The sequence below is a fragment of the Mustela erminea genome, chromosome 4 (genome assembly GCF_009829155.1).
Source record: "Mustela erminea isolate mMusErm1 chromosome 4, mMusErm1.Pri, whole genome shotgun sequence".
In the NCBI taxonomy this organism is placed as follows: domain Eukaryota; kingdom Metazoa; phylum Chordata; class Mammalia; order Carnivora; family Mustelidae; genus Mustela; species Mustela erminea.
Genome location: NC_045617.1, coordinates 78,975,592 through 78,990,090, shown reverse-complemented (window position 1 = coordinate 78,990,090; position 14,499 = coordinate 78,975,592). Strand labels below are relative to the sequence as shown.

Here is a 14,499-nt window from a genome sequence, read left to right as displayed (position 1 = left end):
GAGGAGAACACAGGCAACAACCTCTTTGACCTCAGCTCCAACAACTTTTTCCTAGACACATTGCTAAAGACAAGGTAAGCAAGGGCAAAAATGAACAACTGGGACTTCATCAAGATAAAAAGCTTTTGCACAGAAAAGGAAACAATCAACAAAACCAAAAGACAACTGACAGAATGGGAGAAGACATTAGCAAATGACATATCAGATAATGGAATAGTATCCAAAGTATCCAAATCTATAAGGAACTTATCAAACTCAACAGCCAAAGAACAAATAATCCAATCAAGAAATGGGAAGAGGACATGAACAGACATTTCTGCAAAGAAGACATCCAAATGACCAAATGACACATGAAAAAGTGCTCAACATCTCTTGGCATCAAGGAAATACAAATCAAGACCTCAATGAGATACCACCAGTCAGAATGGCTAAAATTAACAAGTCAGGAAACGACAGGTGTGATAAGGATGCAGAGAAAGGGGAAGAGAAAGGGAACCCTCCTACACTGTTGGTGGGAATGCAAGCTAGTGTGCCCACTCTGGAAAACAATATGGAGGTTTCTCAAAAAGTTGAAAATAGAACTACCCTATAACCCAGTAATTGCACTATTGGGCATTTACCCCAAAGATACAAAGGTAGTGATATGAAGTGGCACATGCACCCCAATGTTTATAGCAGCAATGTCTACAATAGCCAATCTATGGAAAGAGCCTAGATGTCCATCAAAAGATGAATGGATAAAGAAGATGTGATATATATATATCACATATATATGTGTATATATATATATATATATATATACACACACACACACACATATACATACAGTGGAATATTATGTAGCCATCAAAAACTGAAATCTTGCCATTTGCGACGATATGGATGGAACAAGAGGGTATTATGCTAAGTGAAGTAAGTCAATCTGAGAAAGACAGTTATCAGATGATCTCACTGATATGAGGAATTTGAGAAAAAAGAAGATCACAGGGAAAGGGAGGGGAAAATGAAACAAGATGAAACCAGAGAGGGAGACAAACCATTAGAGACCCTTAATCTCCAGAAACAAACTGAGGGTTTCTGGAGTGGAGGAGGGCAGGAGGGATGGGGTGGCGGGTGATGGACACTGGGGAGGGTGTGTGCTATGGTGATGGACACTGAGGAGGGTACGTGCTATGGTGAGCACTGTGAATTATGTAAAATTGATGAATCACAGACCTATATCCTTGAAACAAGTAGTATATGTTAATTAAAATAAAATAAAATAGTATTACATATAATGAAATACTTCTGTATGTATAACACAGGCTCTAAAAGTGGGGCTTTGGCAAGCCATAAGCCTAGGGCAAAAGGAAGTCACAGACACAGCCTCATTTCTAGAAATGAACACATGATCAATTTATTTTTTAGTTCTTTAGTTCTATCTGTGATATTTACATCATCACTGACAGGAGTCTCAAAATTCCAACACAATATTTATTTAAAATATGACCATAAAAAGAAAAAAAAAATTAAACTGGACAGGAAGAAATGAACAGAAAAACTTAAGTAGGGAGAAACAGTAAAGGAAGAGGAGAAAAGTAGGGAAGGAAACAAACAAAAAAAGATTCTCTTAATTCCACTACTAGGTATTTACCCAAAAAAATACAAAAAAACTAATTTAAAAAGATATATACCCTATGTTTATAGCAGCATTATTTACAATAGCTAAACACAGAAGCAGTTAAAGTGTCTATCATTAGACGAAAGAAGAATGGTTTGTATATAAGTGTGCATGTGTGTGGTGTGTGTGTATATATATATGTGTGCACACACACACACATAATGGAATAGTACTTAGCCATAAAAGAGAATGAAATCATGCTATTTTCAATAACATGGATGGAGCTACAAAGTACAATGCTAAGTGAAATATGACAGCTGGAAAAAGACAAATACCATGTAATTTTGCTCATATGTGGAATTTAAGAAACAAAACAAATGAAAAAGGACAAACCAAAAAGCAGACTCTTAACTCTAGAGAACAAACAGATGGTTACCAGAGGGGAGGTGGGTGGGGTGATGGGTGAAATAGCTGAAGGGATTTAAGAGTACACTTACCATGATGAGTACTGAGTAATGTATAGAACTGGTAAATCACTATACTGAATACCTTAAGCTAATATAACACTCACTATATGTTAATTAAACTGGAATTTTTTTTTTCAAAGGAAAAGAAACATATTAGGAATCTGCTATGTACTGGCATTAGGATACTCTAGTTAACTAACACAGATGGTTTTACACTCAAGTTTAACCAAATTATGAAGGAACAAATAATGTCTATGTCATACTGACTTCTCAATTAACACAAAAGAACAGGAGACATTCAACTCTATGAGCTAACTGAACTCTGATGATGAAAATGAAATTAATAGTTCTGACTCTATATAGTATCAAAAACTCTATAAAATCTTTTATTTCTAAGACTTTAATATCATATTTTGAGAGATCCTCCCTTTCCCCCAGAATCAAGTTTCTACACGAAGCACATTCCCCAGTTTAACACTGCTTGACCCTCCTAATCATTAACTCCTCCTCTAGAAGGGACTCAGGAGATTTGTGGAATAACATCAGAATGCCTAGCTAAGCAATGACTCTCTCTCAGTCTACTTGTTTGTGATCCAGCTACCTGGAGGAAACACACATTCTGCTCTGTTCTACTATGTAGTTAAGTTTGATCTTTGTAAGCTCTGCTTTAGAGGGAAGCCTACAGCTGTCCACGGCCAATGTGACAGAAGGGTAATCTAATTCTTCAGATTTTAGGAACCCTCTGTTATTCAGTGTTTTGATTTGTTTGACTTCTTTATCATTATTACTCAGTGCACAACTTAGGAGGGAAGGAGTGACATATAATTTATTAGCTCCTTCACATTTTAACTTCAGAATCTAAAAATATCACTGAGAGTAAAATGTATTAACTACATTAATCATGTTCCCTCTTCTAGTCTATTGACCATACTATTTCTTCCATCTGAAATAATGTTCAGTATTTAGTCAATTAACATCTATTCTCTTTAACTTCTATGGAAAGTGAGTTCTTATGGAAAGATTTCCCCACAACTTCTTATGGAAAGATTCCCCCACAAGGTGCCTCCCAATGGATCCCACATGGCCCCACAATATAAATTTAGCATACTATATTGCCATGTTGTATTTATTTATTCTACAGGACACAGTAAGCTCTTAAGGCATACAGGTATTCCCAAGAAATGAAAGCACTTGGTCCAATATATAGTGGAATGAATTAGAAAATGAATGCATAAATGAAATGAAAAATGACAAATCACAGAAGATTTCAAAGAAAGCAGATCTGGGGTGCCCAGGTGGCTTAGTCAGTTAAGCAGGGGCCTTAGCCTCAGATCATGGTTTCAGGTCTTGTCACGGAGCCCACGTCAGGCTCCCTGCTTAGTGGGGAGTCTGCTTCTCCCTCTGCCACTCCCACCACCCATCCCCATTCCTCTGTTCTATCTCTCTCTTAAATACATAAATAAAATCTTTTCAAAAAAAGAAAAGAAAAGAAAACATCTAACAATTACCTCAAAAATTGCAGAAATGTTCTCCTCTCCTCTCTCCCACACACATACGAAATGGCAATGGTTTTAATTTTGTGACAACTATCAGTAAAATTTTAGCTGATTTTTACAGAAGAATTAACTATTTGTTAAACCATTATACTGTTAAGGAAATGAAAAAGACTTTTTGTTTGACTTCTTTAAACTATATCTACCTGAAATGCTATTTTTTAATTTTTCTTAAGAATATCCCTTAAAGCAAGTATTAAGTAATGCTAGATGGAAGGTACAAGTATGACATGATCTTTAAAGTTCCCCACATGTAATTTTCCTTAATCCTATACATATACATTTTCCTTCCTGTATTTTTTTTTTTTAGTTTTTATTTCAATCCAATTAATTAACATACAGTGTGATATTAGTTTCAGGTGCATTTTTGCTACACTATTTAATTACACTCTCATTTAAATTATTTCAGCAAATGTAGAAAAACAGGTAAGTTTAGTCAATTGTGCTTACATGTTTTGGGATTCCTGGTTTACCGAAGAAACAGAATCCAAACCCTTTACTGGAGTAGGAATTCTTTCTGATAGCAAACTTGTCTAAAATACAACAGATTACATTATTTTTTATTGACAGCATTATTCATATGATCTCATGATACATCTGGACAGTTGATCCTTAATATAATTAAAATTAAATTACCTTCAAATTTTAAGTTATTTGGTTTTTAATTATATATCATCTAAAATTATTTTTAAATGAAGTATATAAATGTGGGAAAAAAGACTTAGTACTGAAACATACTACATTTGACTCTTGCTACATTATAATCTCCAGTGTCCATAACAAAGCCCCAGCTGTACATAAAAATCGCTCAGAAATAGCTTCCGAAAAAGAATGTCAGTTTATACAAAGATAATTATCTAACGTTTCTCCTACCAGGAGAAAAGACTTTGAAGTGCCCAGTTTGGTCCTAGAACTTTGCCCTCACAGGAAATGAGGAGAAGTCATCCTGTACCAAATTAAAAAGCATTATGTTCCCTAGAGTACTGTGATGCTAAGAAAATTATATTTGCTCCAGTAAAAGATTAAAACTGCATTACAATAGTGACTATATTTGAAATAAAGATTTGCAGAGAGGACAAAAAGATTGAAATTTCTTACCTTCTTCCATGCCTTTGCTATAGACTCATGCAAACAATAAGGAATTAACACCTGTAAGCCTTCACATGTACCATATATTTGACGACACACAGAAATAAAAGCTCCTTTAACCACAGGCAACATTTCCGATCCAGAAAAAATAGAAATATCTTCATCAAGAAGTTTTTTCGAAAATTGGGCAATTATATGAGCACCTGTAGGGCTAAAACACAACAGACTAAAAGTGATTCCAAGGTTATAAATCATAACCTCTTAAAGTGCTACCAAAAAGTCTAGCCATATCACAAACTTTGCATTTGCTTGGCTCCTCTTTAGTTCTCTAGCTGTTCTCTAACATGTCAACATTACCGTTCCCACACATGTACAGATAACTGTCTAATAAGGAGAGCGTTTCAGGAGACAAGAGGAAGGAATACACAGATTGAAAAAAGCAAAATTATACACTTAAAAAGCTACAGACATCATGGGCCCAGGGCCATATGTAACTTCACTTGATTGTAGTAAAAACATAATTCTGAGCTCCCATGTCATTAATAGGACATAGCTCCTTTATTTCAGAGGCTGGGACACTTTAACAGTAATAATAAGAAAATCATAGTAAATACTTAATATTCCAGGCATTGTTCTAAGTATTTTAAATGTATTAACTCATTTAATGCTTACACTAACCCTATGAAGTAAATATATTCTTCATTTTTTAAACAGGTAATATAGTTAAAGCTTACAGGAGTTCAATAACTTTAAAAATATCATATAGCTAATAAGAAGTGGAGCCTGGACTCAAACCCAGCGTATCTAGCTCCAGAGCAGCACACGTTACAGTCAGCTGCGGATAGGACAGGATTCTGACTCTCCATGTACCTCCACCCATCTTCCATAGTTCCTACATTTTACCAATCTTGTTTTATCTATTCCCTGACCTTTGCCTCTACCCACCTCTACTGGAATATTATAGGTTAAATGTCAAACAGTGATTAAGGTTTCTATGTTATACGCTAATACCCCAACTAACAAAACTATAATTTTTAATATTATCTAATAATTCACCTATATCAAGATTCTCCTGATTAGGTACTCCTTATAACAGATTTGTATAAATCAAAATTCAAACAAGTTTCACAGAGTACATTAAGTTACTGTGACCATTTAGGCCCCCTATTTTCTTTCATAACCATGCCATTAATTTGGAGAAGTGACGTATTTTTCCTATCCATTCTTTATTTGCATAATTGCTTCACCATGCTGTCACTTAATGTGTTCCTCTACTTTTCCATATTTCCATAATTGATAATTATATCTAGAGGTTTAAAGTTCAATTTCTTTTTTCTTGGCCGAACAACTTCATAACTGGTTGCTACTGTGTACCTCCTACTGCATCACTTCATTAGATACAGATCTGGTTGTCCCATTTTTTTTTTTTTTGGTTGTCCCATTTTTAATAGTACTAAAAAATCAACTAGTCAGATGGTATGAGCCTGAACTCTCCAGTGGGAAGTTCTCCCCACATCAAGCCTTTCACCTAATGGTTTTAGCACCAATTCATGATAACTTCCTAAATCAACTATTTCATTAGGAGTTACCAAATGATGATTTTTAATTTTTTCTATAAAGAACTTTATCCTCAGTAACTTAAGAGTTATATTAAATACAGTTTGTACAGGGGCACCTGCGTGGCATAGTCAGTTGTGTCCAACTCTTGGTTTTAGCTCAGGTCAGGAGATGGAGCCCTGCATTGTGCTCCAAGCTCAGCACAGACTCAGCCTGAGATTCTCTCTCACTCTCTTTGCTCCTCCCACTCATACTCATGTTGCACACTCACTGTAATCAACAAAAAAACTTTAAAAAAAAAATAGAGTTTGACAGGAAATTGAAAAAAAGAATCTGAACATTTCTAATCAATTTGGAAAATCATGAGTCAGTGTCTTCACAACCTTAATGGATAACTGACAATGTTTTTTTTTTTTAATTTTAGTGTATTTTTTAAATTATTTTTGTATGCTTTATGTATGTCAACATTAAAGTCTTTTTTTTTTTTTTCCTTTAAGATTTACTTATTTATTTGACAGAGAGACACAGCAAAAGAGAGAACACAGGAAGCGGGAGTGCAAGAGGAAGAAGCAGACTTCCTGCCAAGCGGGGAGCACGATGCAGGGCTCAATCTTAGGACTCTGGAATCATGATCTGAGCCAAAGACTGAGCCACCCAGGTGCCCCTAAAGTCATTTATTTTTAAAGATTTTATTGATTTATTTGACAGACAGAGATCACAAGTAGGCAGAGAGGCAGGCAGAGAGAGAGGGAAGCAGGCTCCCTGCTGAGCAGAGAGCCCAATGTGGGGCTCAATCCCAGGACCCTGAGATCATGACCTGAGCCAAAGGCAGAGGCTTAACCCTCTGAGCCACCCAGGCGCTCTAAAGTCACTTTTTTAATCCTCAAATTATCCACCTTAAACCAGTAGGAGGCCCCTTCTGGTAGCCTGGGGGTACTTTTGACCATATGTCTTTAGTCTTAGATAATTTCCTTACTTTCTAGAATGGTAAGATATCTCGGGATCACCTTGCATATTTCCCAGCCCAATCCAGAAACAACTATCTTCAAGGATCCCTTCCTCCTCTTGCAAGATAAAACAACAATAACAAAAATTTAGATATTTAGAGACCACAACCTCGGTGCCAACTCATTGCTAAGGGGTTGTCATTATTTGTAGGTCTCTTCACTGGTACTTCTGAGAAAAGCATAAGAAAAATAAATTAATACTTATATTTCCATTATGAATTTAAAATTCAAGTTTAACTTCTTTAATTCTCTATTCTAATTCCTTATGATGCTCATTATTTATTTGCTTTATTTTAGAGTATGTTCATAATAGTTTCAAAACATACTGATAGCAGTTTAAGATTACTTTAAGAATTTTTTCTTTCAACCTTATGATGTATTCCACTAGAAATGTTCAAATCAGGTCACTTAAGGTAATTCTTTCCACTGCATGGGTAGGTCACTAACTTGTTTGGTGGTTAAATTCAATTATTCCTATTTGTCTGAATTCCTTTGAAATGCAAATTTTTCTTTTTTATTTAACTATTACATTTAGCATGTAAAACAGCTACATGATTCTGAAGTCAAATTTAGGTACGATGGAAGTATAACCCATATATCTTCCATCTCTACTTCCCTATCCACATGTTCTTCTCTCTTCCTCTAAAACTTCCTTTTCAGTTTACCCTTTACCACTCCTTTTGAAAAATATCAGTATTTTATTTATTCATATTCCCTTCCATTATATAAAAGGTAGCATTCTAAAACATCCTTTAGTGTTTCATTTGTTCACTTGGATATCCTGAAGATAACTCCGCAGCAATACATATAAAAATTCCATGTTCCCATTGCACAGCTGCTAAGTGCTCCTTTGTGCAAACACAATTTAATCAATCAGCCTCTCATTATTGGAAATTTTTGATGATTCCTGTCTTTTACCAATATAAATAATTTATCAGAAACAACCATAGCACAATGGTGATTCCAAAAAAACTGATAGTTAATGTCTTATCTGTTTAATGTAATCTGTCCAATCTGCTCAAGGTAAGGGAAACTAATGAATCATTGAACACATCAAAAACTAATAATGTACTATAAGTTGGCTAACTGAACATAATAAAAAAATTTTTTAAATTTTTAAAAATTAAAAACAGAAATACTAATAATTGGGGAAAAATTCACTTCATAACTGCATATCTATATAGCAAAAAAAAAAAAAACCCACTGAAATAGGGAAGTGATAAACAATAAAAAGAAACCTTAAAACTCAAAACACAAAGTTAGTCTTCTTCATTTACAAAAGAATTGTTATCTATATAGAAAAAGACTTTCAGTTTGAATATGGTAGATTGACATATGTTCACATCTACACCCTCTTGACATACTAAAATGCAAAAGTGAAGGGAATTTTTAGAAGGCTTTTACAGTTGTCAAGGAAAAAAGAAAGGATGTGACAGTAACAATGTTTTGGAATCTAGAAAGTAGAAAGAAAGAAGTAACTCAGAACCTGGAAAAACTGAATGATCAGCCACAATATAGAAAACACAACACAATTTATTTCACAGAACCTCTCAAAAAAGTCCAATTGGTGGTAGCAACTATCTCTGGAATTAGGGGTAGACGTGGGACTGAAAATAGAAGAGCTGACACCTAAAAGTCAACTTAAAAAGAAGTCTGACAAGCCTCCCTTCCACATTCCATGTAGCCACCCCATTGTATCTTTTGGAAAGTAGGCAAAGATCACGAACAGTTTAGAATACCACAGGGTTAAATCAAAACTTATACAGTAAAACTTGAAAACCATTTTCTCCACTCAGTCATCTTTTTCTGTTAGGCTTTTACTCTCTGTAGACAGCCAGCTATAGGAGCCTTCTCTATGGAATATGACAAGAACAAAGACTACAGAGGCTGATATGAGAGGTTCCCCAAACAAATCCATGACAAAATTCCCTGACCGCAAAGGCCACAAGTAATGAGGTCCCCCAGTTTTCCCACAGTAATGAGGTTCCTACACAGTTTTCAAACAGCTATTTACCAACTTTTAAGTATCTGAAGAAATCTCTCATCTAAAATCTGAAGTTAAGAAAACAAATAGAAAAATCAATGTGCAAGGAAAAAAGAAAATGAAAAATGAGAAATTTGTATCTTCATGCTTGTAAAAGAATTTAAACTCATGAAGCAAGAAAGAATAAGATAGTAGAATAAGAATGTTCTCTTATAGAAAAAATATAACTTAAGAAATGCAAATCTCAATCTGAATCTAAGGGCTAGAAAATAAAGCTGAGGAAATTTCTTAGATGGTAAGAAACTTAAAAAGCAAGCTCCCGAGGGGTGATCCAAGGTAGTAGTAGGAAAAGTCCTCCTCCCATCAACACACCCAATCTACAGCTACCTAAGATCATTTACCTGTGCAGAGAGATCTAAAAACTAAATGAACTGATTCTCACAACAAAGGATAAAAGGATCATATCAAAACAGGAGAAGTAGAGACAGTCTCCCAAAAAACACCCATTCATGACATGGCAACACACAACAAGAAGGGATCTCACCACACAGATGCATCTCCCAGAGGAGAAAAAGGTTGGTCCCCCACATTGGGGACCCCACTCTTAGGATGTACACCAGAGAAATAAACCCACAGAACACCTGGCTTGAAAAAAACAAAAAAACTAACACCAGAGAGTCTACAAGTGCTATAAAGAAACAGACTCCCCTCTTAGAGGGATTGTGGTCTCCTCCAAGACCTAGTAAAGAAACAGTAGTCTGGAAAGGCCCCTAGACTGTATGTAAAAGAGATTCATTTGCTAATGTGGGGGCACTGGCCAGAGGGGCAGGAGACAGAGACAAATGAGGATGGTAGATGCCACAGATGCACTCTCCACGTGGCCTACTAGCAGGGCTACCACCACCTTGTTGGTACAGCAGGCATAAGCTTTTGTGGTACTTGCTGAGTCCAGGTGGAGAGTTGTAGTACTCCCCAACTTCCCAGCTGGAACATGAGCATGAACTGTCAGGCCAGTCTCCTATTCCCATCCTAAAGCCAGAATACAGACAAGGCACTCTCCTGTTCCATTACAGAAGCCCATGGAAACATACATTCCTATTTTCCTGTTGTCTTTCTAAAGCAGCTAAGTGTGCCCTGTTCTCTACACCTTCTAACTGTCTTGCTCAAGCCAGCAGATGGACACAATCCACACTCCTTGAGGGCTGACTCTCCAGAGCTCCACCAGATTATAACAACTGGAAAGACTTTTCTTGGCAGGCCATCAATCCCAGGGCCCTGCACAAACAGCAAACTGAAACAATCCCAGTCTTCTGTAAAAAAGGCCCATTTACTCAGCCTATAGCTCTAGCCTCAGGAACAGACTTCAGGTTTCCCACAATCAAGAGGCTACGGAGGCACTCCAAGGGAACAAAAGCAGGGAAACACCATCCTCACACACCCCTTTGGCCTCACTACAGCTGAATAAGACTTCCCAGAGAAGATCATATACATTCACCTGGAACTCAGATTTTTGTGACTCACACTCAGGGAAAATCTCCATATCTGACCTGGAGGCCAGCAATGATTACAAATGTGACCTCAGAGGACTAAATATATTTGCACACTTTCAAAGCTGGCCTGAGGGTCTGGCTTTTAATCAGACTGAAACTGGGTGCTATGACCCCCTTCGATCATGGATAGGCCTTGGAAAGCCCTCAAAAAGGGGGCATATTTATAATAAACCAGACAACTGAGATAATCACAAAGGTCTGAAAGACAACCAAGATCCAGGACAAGGTTGAACAAGTGATCCATCACCTATTCAAGGCTACTGTTTGAAGACTGAGAAAAGTGCCTGCACTTCACCTAATACATAGAAAAAAACAGAGACAAGCCAAATTAGGAAACAGAAGAAACAAACAAACAAACAAACAAAAAACCAAAACCTCAGAAAATGATATGGAGATAAGTACCTGATTTAAAAAAATTCAAATTAATGGTCATAGAGATGATCACTGAAATCAGAAGAATGGATAAACACAGAACCTCAATAAAGAGAAAGAACACATAACAAAGTACCAAGCAAAAGTCAAAGACCCAAAAAACACAAAAACTGGACTGAAAAATATACTAGAGGTGTTGAACAGAACACTGGACAGAACAGAAAATAGATCAGAAAGCTGAAAGACAAAGCAATGAAATATACCAGGATATAGTAAGAAAAAAAAATTAAATAAAGATAACCTAAAGAATCATGGGACAACATCAAATAGAATAAAATTCAAATTCACATTATAAGGGTCCTAGAAGGAAAAGAGAAAAAGGTGCAGAAAACTTATTGGTAGAAATAATGACTGAAAACATCCCCAACCTAGGAAAGAAAATAGGCATCAAGGTCTAGGAAACCCAGAGTTCCAAACAAGATGAACCCAAAGAGAGATAGACCAATACACATAATTAAAATGTTAAAAGTTTCAAAGTTAAAGAGAGAATCTTAAAAGCAGCAAGAATAAAACAAATTGTTATTTGTTTTATAAATGAACAAGGGGAACCCTATAAGGATATCGTAGATTTCTCAACAGAAACTTGGCATGCTATAAGTGACATAGCATACCCAAATTCCTGAAAGGAAAAAACTTCCAAACAAGAATACTCTACTGGGCAAGGTATCATTCAGAATTGAAGATAAAGGATTTCCAAACAGGCAAAACTAAAGGAGCTCATCACTACTAAACTAGCCTTGCAAGAAACCTTAAAGGGACTTTTTAAAGCTGGGGGGAAAAAAATGGCACTAATTGCAAAATATATGAAAGTAAAAATCTCACTAGGAAAGGTATAGATAAAGTTAGAATTGTTACTTCTAAAGCTACTAAAAAGGCAAAACACAAAAGTAGTGAAATTAATTACAATTACAATAATTAGTTACAGGATACATAAAATAACAAGTTGTAAAAAGTTGAATCAAGGGGTGCATGGGTGGCTCAGTTAAGCATAAGGCTCTTGATTTCAGTTTAGGTCTTGATCTCAGGGTCGTGAGTTCAAGTGCCACACTGGGCTCCATGCTGGACGTGGAACCTACTCAAAAAAAAAAAAAAAAGAAAAGAAAGAAAGAAAGAAAGGAAAAATAGAAGGATATGTGCTTTAAAAAAAAGTTGACATCAAAAACATAAAATATGGTAGAGAAGTAAAAATATAGAGTTTTGGAATATGTTCAAATTGAAGTTTCTATCAATTTAAAATAGATAACTATATACATAGAATGATACATGTGAACCTTACAATAACCACAAAGTCTGCAATAAATGACAGGGGGGTACTACATAATGATAAAGGGGTCAGTCTAGCACAAAGATATAACATAAATATATGAACCCAACATAAAAGCACCAAAGCATATAAAGCAAATATTAAGAGACCGAAGAAGAGAAACTAATAGTAATACAATAGTAGGGGATTTTAACATCACAGTTATTACAGATCATCTAGACAGAAAAGCAGTAAAGAAATAATTGGATTAAATAATACATTTAACCAGATGGGCTTAACAGCTCTATACATGTGTATATGTATACATATATATGTATATAAACACACACGTGCACACACATACAACATTCTATCCAAAATTCAGAATACACCTTCTTCTCAAGTGTACATGGAGCATCCTCCAAGACAGATAACACGTTAGGCCACAAAGCAAGTGTCAATGAATAAGAGTTAAATAATATCAAGCATCTTTTCCAACCCTAAAGGTATGAAACTAGAAATCAATTACAAAAGGGAATTGGAAAAACTATAATTATGTGGAGATTAGCATGTCACCAAACTACTATGTCACAGAAGAAATCAAAGGTGGAAAAATACCTAGAGACAAATGAAAACAGAAATATAACACACCAAAATCTGGGATACTATAAATGTAGTTCTAAGAAGAAATTCATAGCAATACTCGACTCTCTCAAGAAATAGGAACTACCAAACAATTTCACTTTATACCTAAAGGAACTAGGGGAGAAAAAAAGGAAGGCCTAAGTTAGAAGAAAGTAATAAAGATCAGATCAAAAATAAATCAAGACTAAAAAAGTGATAGAAAATATGAACGAAGTTAAGAGTTGATTCTTTGAAAAGATAAATAAAATTGAAAAGCTATTAAATAAACTCAACAAGAGAAAGAGAGCTCAAATAGTCAGAAATAAAGTAATACAATGGGATCATAAGTGACTACTACAAACAATTATAAACCAACATATTGGACAATGTAGGAAAAAAAAATGGAAAAACTCCTAGAAACAATCTCCCAAGTCTGAATCATGAAATAGAAAAAATGAACAGACTGATTGCTAAAACTGAACTAGTATCAAAAACCTCCCAAACAAACTTCCAAGACCAGAAGGCTTTTCAGTGGTGAATTCTACCAAACATTCAAAGATTTAATACATATTCTTTCTAAAGTCCTCCAAAAAGATGCAGAGAAAGGAAAGCTTCCAAATTCACTTTACGAACCAGCACTACCCTGACACCAAAACCAGACAAAGACACCACAAAAAGAAAATTACAGGCCAGGGGCGCCTGGGTGGCTCAGTGGGTTAAAGCATCTGCCTTCAGCTCAGGGTCCTGGGATCGAGCCCTGCATTGGCTGTCTGCTCAGTGGGGAGCCTGCTTCCCTCTCTCTCTCTGCCTGCCACTCTGCCTACTTGTGATCTCTCTCTCTGTCAAATAAATAAATAAAACCTTAAAAGATAGAAAGAAAGAAAGGAAGAAAGAAAGAAAGGAAGGAAGGAAGGAAGGAAGGAAGGAAGGAAGGAAGAAAGAAAATAAATTAATTAATTACAGGCCAATATCCCTAATGAACATAGATGCAAAAACTCTCAGTATCAGCAAATCAAATTCAACAATACAAGTATTATACATCATGATCAAGTGAGATTCATTCCAAGAATGCAAGGATGGTTGAACATCCACAAATCAACATGATATACTATATTAAAAAAATCAAGGATAAGAATCATATGATTATCTCAATAGATGCAGTAAAAGCACCTGATAAAATTCAACATCATGTTATAAAAACTATCAATTAAGCAGGTGAAAGATACCATACCTCAACATAATAAAGGCCATATACGACAAACCCACAGCAAATATCATACTCAACAGAGAAAGCTGAGTAGGATGTCCACTCTCATCATTTATATTCAACATAATATTGGAAGTCTCAGCCACAGCAATTAGACAAGAAATAGAAATAAAAGATATCCAAATC

General features: G+C 35.5%; 1 protein-coding gene across 5 annotated transcripts in view; it reads right to left on the bottom strand.

Annotated features, from left to right (window-relative positions):
• Positions 1–14,499, bottom strand: part of TBC1D32 (TBC1 domain family member 32) — a 237,348-nt gene that overhangs the window by 168,172 nt on the left and 54,677 nt on the right. For 4 of the 5 annotated variants that reach the window (XM_032339668.1, XM_032339672.1, XM_032339671.1 and 1 more), the window contains exons 17-18: positions 4,719–4,920; positions 4,071–4,153 (exon numbers count right to left, since the gene is read on the bottom strand). The exons of the other annotated variant lie outside the window; for it this stretch is intronic. In XM_032339668.1, the coding sequence (XP_032195559.1) occupies positions 4,071–4,153; positions 4,719–4,920 (285 nt within the window). The remainder of the gene's footprint in view (positions 1–4,070; positions 4,154–4,718; positions 4,921–14,499) is intronic. 5 annotated transcript variants of the gene reach the window in all.